Below are 10,053 nucleotides of genomic sequence, written 5' to 3'. Positions count from 1 at the left end.
CCGGATGCGGGGCAGAGGGGTCGGCGGGTGAGAGCGAGCTCGCTGGCTGCGCGCCCCCGTCCCGCGCAGAGTCCGAGGCCAGGCGCGGAGTCGCACCGGATGCGGGGCGGGACCTGCTCCTTCTTCCGAGGCCGGCTGTCGGCGAGGGCCGGCGAGCCAGCGGGAGCCCCGAGTCACTGGGGCTGGTGAGGGGCAGAAGGGCCCAGAGGCAGGGGACCCGAGGCCTTTGGAGGCCTCTGGCTTGTTACCCAGCTCAGCCCGGTTTCTTGCATCCCAAGCACTTCCTCGCGGCTGTTATCATTTCTCGTCACACCTCCCGAGTAACGCGGAAAAGACTCTCCATTTCAGAGGCTGAAAGCCAGGCCTGGGTAGGCTGGGCAGCCACACCCGAGTCCCGGGGAGCTGGCGGAGCCCCGGCCCTCCACCCCGCGGCCTGTCGCCCCCTCAGCCAGGCGCCTGGGCTCCTGTCAGACTGGGCTCTCGGCTCTCTTCCAGCAAGTTCTGTGCTTACCCCCTTCATACCTCTGCTCTAGCGGTTCCGCCCGCCTGGAAGTGCTTTATCCTCCCCACACTCTTTCTTCTCTAAATTCTTTCTCGTCCTTCTCCCACTGTGCGTGCTGTCTTTCCCCCAAGCACCTCTTTCCATATTAGATGTATTTATCTTACAGTGACTTTACGACTGCCCCTGCCTTCCTCCCCAGCCGTGTACGTTGATGCCACGTTGCCCTCCCTGGGTGGTGGGATTCTGAAGGGAGGGACAGTGTCTGATTCATCTGAATTCTCGCCCCCCACCCCCAACCCAGGGCCTCCCCCGGAGCTTAGCATGAGAATCCAGGTCCTGTCCTCTGCGCCCAGGAAGTCTTATTGTCCATCCCCAGCCACCAGCCCTTGCCTGCCCAACGCAGGTGGCACACAATGCCTGGCTGGACCCGATCTGAGTAAACTCGGGGCTGACCCTCCCGGCAGTGGAGACCTCACGCAGGTTCACAGGGCTGGAAGACTCACATTTCCGAAGGCCAGCAGCACCGAATCAAAGTACAGGAGCATTCCAAAGAGGATGAAGAAGATGCCGAAGCCAGTGGTGCCCACGCCAATCTCTGCAATGGGCAAGGAAGTGGTGGTGGGGTGGGTTTGGGGAGCAAGCGGGGATGCTGCAGCTGCCCTCATCGCCCCTGGACAGGCGCCCTCTGGGGGTGGGAGGCGGGGTGGCTCTGTTGCCACCCAGGAATCTTGGCTTCCATGCTCTCCCGGAAGGAGGGGAAGGAAGGAGAGGTGGGCACAAGCCTCCGTTTAGCCCCTGGAAACTGCTGTTGGGCCCTGCCCACACCCTGCCCTCACCACAGGAAGCTAGTGCTGCCCTCGCTGCTTCTGTTTGCAGTTTCCTCTTGTCTTCAGGATCTTTAAGACTTCTCTGCTAGATCATTATCAGGGTTGTGACTCTGGCTGAACATAACCCATTGCCTGCTCTGTCCCTGTTCTCTTGTAGTTGGGAGCCACTTGATGCCAACTCACCCCCAGGCCAAGGAGTACCACCAAAGACACAGCCCCAGCCCCAGAGGATCTCAGACCTGCCCAGCTGGCCTGCCCTATTTCTCAGGAGGCTTGTCCTGACAATTCTCGCAGCCTCTCCTTTCTTCTCTAAACTGCTCTGGTCCCCAGCCTTCCAGTGATGACCCTTCACACTTGATAGGGAAAGAGAAGTCATGGACCAGAAATGTGCTCATCACCTGGAGTTTATACCGCAGCCAGCAAAGTGATTGCCCCATACTGTTTCCCACAGAAGTTACACCATTTTACGTTCCTAGTAGTGATGGGCAAGGGATTCCAACTTCTCTACATCCTCACCAACACTTGTTCCTTTCTGTTTTTGCTTTGTTTTGTTTCTGGTAGCATTCATCCTAAAGGGTGTGAAGTGGCATCTCACTGAGGCTGTGGTTTGCCTTTCCCTGATGATAACTAATGTTGAGAATCTCATGCGCTTGTCGGTCATTTGTATATCTGTTTTGGAGACGTGTCTGTTTAAGGCCTTTGCTCATTTTTAAAACAGGTGGTTTGGATTTTTTGTTGTTCAGTTATAGAAGTACTTTGTATATTTTGGATAGTAACCCCTTATCGGATATATGATCTGAAAATATTTTCTCCTATTCTGTAGGTTGCCTTTTCACTCTCTTGTATCCTTTGATGCACAGGAGTTTTAAATTTTTATATAGTCCAGTGTTTCTATTTTCTCTGTAGTTGCCTGAGCTTTTGGTATCACGTCCAAGAAATAATTGCCAAATCGAGCATCGTGAAGCTTTTCTCTTATGTTTTCTTCTAAGAACTGTTTTAGATCTTTCTTAGAGCTAAAATGAACTTAATTTTTATATGTGGTGTAAGGTAAGGGTCCAGCTTCACTCTTTTGCCTGTGAATATCCAGTTTTCCCAACATCATTTATTGAAAAGACTGTCCTTTCCCCCACTGAATGGTCTGGGTGCCCTTATTGAACACCATGCACCCATATATGCCGAGGCTTATTTCTGGGCTCTCTCTTACATTCCATTGCTCTCTCTGTCTTCGTACCAGTCTCACTGCTTTGATTACTGTAGCTTTGTAATAAGTTTTGAAATCAAGAAGTTTGAAACCTCCAACTTCATTCTTCTTTTTCAAGACTGCTTTGGCTATTCAAGATTCCTTGAGATTCCATGTGCATTTAAGAATGAATTTTTCTATTTCTGCAAAAAATGTCATTGGGATTTTTTGATAGATTATTGCATTGAATCTGTAGACTGCTCTGGGTAGTATTGACAGCTTAACAACAACATTGTCTGCCAATCCACAAATATGGGTCTTACTACATATTAGCATCTTTTAAAATTTCTTTTAGCAACATTTTTTAGTTTTCGGGGTACAAGACTTTTGTCTCTTTAGTTAAGTTTATTCCTAAGGATTTTATTCTTTTTGATGCTATGGTAAATGGAATTATGTTGCTTCCTTTTAAAAAAATTACTGATGAGGTACAACTTAAAGTTTATATTTTATTGTTTATATTGTTTTGCAACTCACTTTATTTACTTAATATAGCTAAAATGCCTTATTTTCTTTTTGTTGAATATGAAAATCATTTGTTATGATGAATAGAGAAAGAGCTAGAGTGTCTTTTTCAACTACAACTTGTATAGCTTTATTAAAAATAGCTTAATTTTTAAAAAGAAAACACATAGGTAAATTTTAACGAGAAGATTTTTACTGGACTTGTTAACTGACATCTCTATGAAATTGGTATAATTGTCATGTTTCTATGTGTGTGCACATCAGTCAGTCATGTCCAACTCTTTGTGACCCCATGGACTGTAGCTCACCAGACTCCTCTGTACTTGGGGTTTTCCAGACAAGAATACAGTAGTGGGTTGTCGTTTCTACTCCAGGGGATCTTCCCAACCCAGGGAGTGAACCTGCCACGTCTCCACAGAGGGCTGTAAAAAGTTGCTAAAAGTTTGGTTGTTAAGAGACAGAACTAAGAAAACAAAACAAAAACAGAATTATGAGGACAAGGCTTACTGGCTTAATTATATTTACAATTGAAAGAGAATGAAACACAACTGTCTTTCAGGTAATTAATCTTTCCTAATCTGTGCCCGTGGCTCACTGGGTAAAGAATCTGCTTGAAATGCAGGAGACACAGGTTTGATCCCTGGGTTGGGAAGATCCCCTGGAGAAGGAAATAACAACCCACTCCAGTATTCTTGCCTGGAAATCCCATGGACAGAGGAGCCTGGTGGGCTACAGTCCATGGGGTCACAAAGAGTCGGATATGACTTAGTGACTAAACAAAAAACAACAACTTGTTATCATACAGATCTTAAGAGGAGAATTAGCACCAGTTCCAGTAATTAAAAATACAGAAATGAGATTTGTACGCTTTCCTTAAAAAGAGTCATTAAAAATACAGAAATGAGATTTGTACTGAAACCTCATTCAACTCATATTTAAAAAAAAAAAAAAAAAGCCAGCCTAATTAGTTCTCCCTTTTGGCAGAACTGGATTTGTTAGGAATCAGCACAGCGTCATTCTTCTCAACATATTGCCTTACCACCAGAATCCATCTGCAACGAAGAGCAATTCCTCCTGTTTCTAACAAACCTCTGTAATCTATTCAAGCTTCCTATTTCTACCTTCTAGAATGCCTGCCCGAATTAAATCTCTTACAGCCCAAGACACTGGGCAGAATACAACCTCCTTGGTCATTATGAAGGTTGTGTTCTTTCCATGTTGCATGATTTTTCTACCCTCAGAGACAATAAGGGCTTCCCCAGTAAGGGGTCAGCAGTAAAGAATCAGCCTGCAATGCAGGAGACAGAGGAGAGTGGGTTTGATCTTGGATCAGAAAGATCCCCTGGAGGACGGCATGACAACACACTCCAATACTCTTGCCAGGAAAATCCCGTGGAGAGAGGGGCCTGGCAGGCTACGGTCCGTGGGTTTGCAAAGAGTTGGACATGACTGAAGTGGCTGAGCATGCATGCGTGAAGAGACAGTAAATTGAGGATCAAGAAGTATTTCTACCTTGTTGTGATTATATTTTACATGGGCCAGGATATTGTGGAGGAAGACTACCATCTGAATGACAAAAATATCTTAAGTTTTTATGACTGCTATAAAAAACCTCTTATTAGAGGTCAGGAGATTAACGCTGATGCATGACTACCATCCAGCGCTCAGCCCCGTTCGTGTTTCATCAGTTGTCTCTGTAATATTCACAGCGAAAAGGTCCAGTTCAAGGTCACATGTGGCATGAGCTTGCCATGTCTCTTCAGTTCTGCAGTCTCTCCTTGACGGGACCTTGACACTTGGAAGATCCGCCGGTCATCCAGTAGCAGTCCCTCTGTTTGGGTTTGTCTGATGTCTCCGCATGGCTGTATTCGGATTATGCAGAAATATCAGCAAGAGGTGTTGCCGTCTTCTCCTCCTGCCACTGTCGGTGACGCACGATTCCCGTTTGACCGCTACTAAGGACGTTTCTTCAAGTCGGAGTCTGCAGGACCCTCCACGTAAAGTGACTCTCCAGCTCCCACCATGACCCTGCCAGACGCCCCCCTCCTCCTGGCCAGCTGAACCCCACCCAACGTGAACCCTCCAACCTGGGGAGCACTCTGACGCCCGCCCTGGGCACTGGGCCCCTTCCGCAGTACGGCTTTAGGACTGAATTGTTGAGGAAGGAGGGAAAGGGGAAATGAAAGAGCCTGTTTGTCTTTACAGAATTAACAGTGCTGACTAATAGTAGTCATTGTTAATGCTGGTGAGCGCATGGTGCCAGGCGGTCTAAGCACTTCGTGTGTTTTAACTCATCTCGTCTTCGTAACTGCCTGTGCGGTAGGTATGCTTTCCCCCCATTTCGCAGACAAAACTGAAACATGATTGGTGTTGACCTGTGCCCACGGGTACGCAGCCAGCAGAACCAGGGTGTGAACCAACTCTAGAGAAGTGACTTTAACGCCCTGTCCAGCCCACTCCTGCTCCCATCCCCTCTGCAGGAACTGCTCTGGCCCGGGCCTCCCAACATCCCAGATGCAAAGGATAGGGGTCGGGCCTCCTCTGTCAGCAGCTGGCCACCGCCTTCTTGCAGCATCCTCTAGTGGGCTCCGTGACACCATATTCTCGATTTCTTCCTGCTATTCTGGCCGCTCCTCCCAGGCTTCTTTGCCAGCTCCCGCTTCTCTCTCTCCTTCTCGGGGTCTGAACTACTCAGGGCTTCAGCTCCAGCTCATTCCTCTTCTCATTCTAGTTGCACATGGGCCTCCCACTTCTCTAAGTATCTCCTGTGTGCTGACAATGTCGATATTTATGTCTCTAGCTCGTGGCTTCTTTGAGCTTCCAAACTCCTATCCAACTGCCTACTTGGCATATCTGCACGTTTTTCTCTCTTCACGACATCTTGAACTCAACAGGTCCAAACTGAGCTATTGGTTTCCTTCCTTAAAGCTGCACTTAGCTCAGTTTTCCCCAAATGAATAAAATGTTATCACCATCCACCCAGCAGCTCAAGGCAGAAGCCCAGTGGCCTCACGGCTCCGCCACCCCCTTCCCATTCGATCCACAGGTGAGTGTTATTGCTCCTTCCTCCCAAGTGTATCTTGAAAGCTGTCCGTTCCTCTCCGCACTTAGGACTTAATTCTAAACCACCGTTTCCTCTTTCCTGCACTCTGCGACATTCCCCGGTTAGTCTCCTGCTGCGTTCCTGCCCCCCGTTATCCCTTCTCCATACAGTTGTCTGGGGTCTTGGAAAACATGCTGTCTACTTGTATCAGCGCAGCGGACAGTCCGTCCTGGCTCCCTGTGGGCTTAGAAGGAAAGAGTCCTCCCGGCCATGCCTTGGCTCTCAGGCCCGTCGTGGGGCCTCGGCTTGCTTGTCTGACTGCATCTCCTGGAATAGGGCAGGCAGGAGTATGATCCTTGCCTGCCACACTCCGAGCACACCCTTGTTTCCAGGATGGGCCTTCCTGCCTCAGGGCCTCTGTACACTCGGTTTCTTCCCACTTGTTGTCTGGCCGACACACACTCCGCCTTCAGGTCTCAACGCAAATGTCAGCTTCTCAGGGAAGTCTGGTCCTCTCTCCACTCTTGACTTAACTTGGTTGCCTCCTTTTTCTCTCTCGCAGGACTGACTGAGCACATTCTTCTTAGAACTTAGCACATTTTGGTTTAATAAAATGTAGGCTTGTCCCCGGGCTCAGGCCTCAGCCCTTTTCTCTATTTTTCCGCCAGGTCAGTGTTTCTCAACTTGGCCGGTGGGGGCAGGGCTGATGGATGGTGGTTGGTGATTCTGTTCCCCAGGGAACATCTGGGGCTGTATAGACAGGCTGATGGTCACCGTGGGTAGTGAGGTGTGCTACTGCCATCTAGTGGGAAGAGGCCAGGGATGCTGCTAAAATCCCATAATAGGAAGGAAAAGAGAAGAAAAGTCGCTCAGTCGCGTCCGACTCTTTGCCACCCGTGGACTGTAGCCCACCAAGCTCCTCCGTCCATGGGATTCTCCAGGCAAGAATACTGGAGTGGGTTGCCATTTCCTTCAAGACCCCCCTAAAACAAAGAACTGAAAGTCACGTCTGCCTCTTTTTGACCCCCACGGACTAGTCCATGGAGTTCTCCAGGCCAGAATGCTGGAGTGGGTAGCCTTCCCCTTCTTCGGGGGATCTTCCTAACCCAGGAATTGAGCCCAGGTCTCCTGCATTGCAGCCAGGTTCTTAACCAGCTGAACCACAAGGGAAGAATACTCAAGTGGGTAGCCTATTTCTTCTCCAGTGGAACGTCCCAACCCAGGAATTGAACCAGGGTCTCCTGCCTTGCCAAGAACTACCCTGCCCACAAATGTCAGTAGTGGGGAGGCTGAGAAACTCTGCGCCAGACAATCTCATGGTTTTAAATACTATCTGTATGCTGGCAGTTCCCAAATTTCTCTCCATTCCAGACTCCACGTCTCTAAAACCCAACTGCTGCTTTCCTTCTCAACCCTTCTAATTGCTCAGGCTGTAAATATTGGAGGCAGTCCTGAGTTCTTTCTCTCATACCCCACATCCAATCCACCAGCAAACCCTTTTGGCAGTTTGCTCAGCGCACGTCTAGCAGTATTTCCCACCACTTTGGTGCTACCACCCTGGTCTCCCCACCATCTCTCACCTCAGAACATCTTCCTGTCACCATCTCCTGCCTCTTAACCGGTCTCTCTGTTGCTGTCCCTCCAGTCTGTCTAGTCTCAACCCAGTACTCCGAGTGATCTTCTAAAAACATAAGCAGATCACTCCTCTGCACAAAATCTTCTAACGGCTTCCCATCTTCTGCAGATAAAGCCGGACTCCTTACGCAGCCTGGCTGCTGCGTGACCTCCTGACCAGCCTCCTGCCCTCACTGTGCTTCACCCACTCTAGCTGCCTTGTGTTCCTATGTAATGCCTCAGGGCTTTGGCACTGGTGGTCCCCTCTCCCAAGAAGATTTCTCCCTCCAGACAGCTACATGGCTTTGCCCACTCAATTCCCATGCACCTCTGTAAAAAGCACTTTCCCTGGGTAGTTTAGTGACCATTCTGTACAAGGCAGTAACCCCTCCTACTCGTCACTTGCAAGCCTCTTTACCCTGTTTTATTTTTGTCCAGAGGATGTATCACCACCCGACATACTACATACTGACCTCTTCACCTGCTAGTTACCTGCTTCCTCATCCTGGCATATAAGCAGAGAATCTATGTTTCATTCATGGGTGCATATGCTGTGCCCAACACAGTGCTTGGCACATAGAGGAGACAGTGAATGAATGGATACTATCTCTAGTTCACAAATGAGACACTGGCTTTAAGTAACTCACCCAAGCAAAACTCATAGAGCCACAGTTCTCACCACCTTTCCTGGCCCTGGGGACTACTTCCCTGCCCTCTCTCGGGAAGAAATGGGAAAGACATTTAAGAGTGAAGACCGGGTGATTTAGGGAGAGGATTTGAGTTTAGTTTCTGATAAGAAGGTGCCAGACTACAGGAGACTTTAATAGTTTGTGGGTGAAAGAGCCTGAATAGGCAGAGGGCTTCTAGGTCCACTCTTGCAGTGCCCCCAGTTTCAGAATCCTGAATGGGGATGGGATTAAAGTGGTGAGCCTGCTGGTTCCTCCAGGCAGCAGCCTCTGGCCTCCTGGGAGCCCTGAGCAGCTCCCCCCGCCCCCCCACCAGACGGCAGGGATCCCAGCTGGCCCCAGCCCTGTGGCCTGGAGGAGGCCAACGTGGCAGCTCCCAGCCAGCCATCGGCTCCAGAGGTCACCTTGCAGGTTCCCCAGGGCTGGCCGGGCTGGGAGGGGCCGCACCTCCCCCCGCCCCAGCCCAGCCCCCTCAGCAGCATGGGCCCAGCCCCCAGCACTCACTCTGCCATTCGGTGATGGAGATCATGTCGAGGGCTGCCTGGGGGACGCTCCAGGAGGAAGCTGGCCAGGGGCAAGGAGCCCTGGGGACCAAACCTGGACATGCTCAAGGGAAGCTGACCCTTGGTAAGTTGTGAAATGAGCCTCTGGGAAATCATTAACTCCCCAACACATACACACACCTACACGCACACATACACACACACTCACCCACATACACTCACATACAGGGCTGCTTAAAGTCACAGTATCCTGGTTTCTCCTGGCAGGCACTGCTCCCTACTGGATGAGTTAAATGGGAAGTCCACACCCATCTAACTTATGTAATTCCCCCCAAGCCATCCCCTGAGGCTGAGTTCTGCAGTTTCCGTCTCTTTGGCAAATCTTGGACTGTTTAGGGAAGAACTGAGAGTAGCAGTACCTGGGTTCCTTACATAGTTTGGTGGACGGTGTGGGAAGAGTTGGGATCTGTTTCTCTTTGGGAAAGTACTATTAATAGATTCATTTGTTGATTAAATTCATTAATAAATGCAGTATGGACTCAGGAGTGAAGTCAAAAGCAGTATTACTGTAGTACCTCCAGCCAGTATTAAGGGATGCTAATGAGAAGGCAATGGCACCCCACTCCAGTACTCTTGCCAGGAAAATCCCATGGACGGAGGAGCCTGGTGGGCTGCAGTCCGTGGGGTCGCTAAGTCAGACATGACTGAGCAACTTCACTTTCACTTTTCACTTTCATGCATTGGAGGAGGAAATGGCAACCCACTCCAATGTTCTTGCCTGGAGAATCCCAGGGACGGGGGAGCCTGGTGGGCTGCCGTCTATGGGGTCGCACAGAGTCAGACACGACTGAAGCGACTTAGCAGCAGCAGCAGCAGCAATGCAAATTCAAGTTGGAACCTACCAAAAAAGATAGCCCACAATCAAAAACAAAGGAGAAGGTGCAACGCGATGATAGGAGGGGTGCAATCGCTTTTAAGATCAAACCTCATACCCGCCAGAGATGCTTGGAAGGCACAAACAAAACCTTGCATGCACCAGGACCGAGGGGGAGGAGCAGTGACCCCACAAGAGACAGGCCAGACTTGCCTGTGTGTGTGTGGGAGTCTCTGGGGGGGGTGTGGGTCGACAGCGCGGGGTCAGGGCGCTGGCCACAGCAGTCCTGGGAGGCTCAGCGT

At 49.9% G+C, this 10,053-nt stretch overlaps 1 protein-coding gene across 2 annotated transcripts in view; it reads right to left on the bottom strand.

Annotated features, from left to right (window-relative positions):
- Nucleotides 1-9,008, bottom strand: part of GOLT1A (golgi transport 1A) — an 11,754-nt gene extending 2,746 nt beyond the window's left edge. The window contains exons 1-2 of one of the 2 annotated variants that reach the window (XM_040263053.1): nt 8,879-9,008; nt 1,006-1,097 (exon numbers count right to left, since the gene is read on the bottom strand). In XM_040263053.1, the coding sequence (XP_040118987.1) occupies nt 1,006-1,097; nt 8,879-8,903 (117 nt within the window). In that variant the 5' untranslated portion in view covers nt 8,904-9,008. The remainder of the gene's footprint in view (nt 1-1,005; nt 1,098-8,878) is intronic. The other variant, XM_040263054.1, reaches the window with a different exon arrangement.
- Between the last annotated feature and the right edge of the window lie 1,045 nt (nt 9,009-10,053).

The sequence above is a fragment of the Oryx dammah genome, unplaced genomic scaffold (assembly GCF_014754425.2).
Source record: "Oryx dammah isolate SB20612 unplaced genomic scaffold, SCBI_Odam_1.1 HiC_scaffold_21, whole genome shotgun sequence".
NCBI classification, from domain to species: domain Eukaryota; kingdom Metazoa; phylum Chordata; class Mammalia; order Artiodactyla; family Bovidae; genus Oryx; species Oryx dammah.
This window is presented reverse-complemented; position numbering and strand designations above follow the sequence as displayed.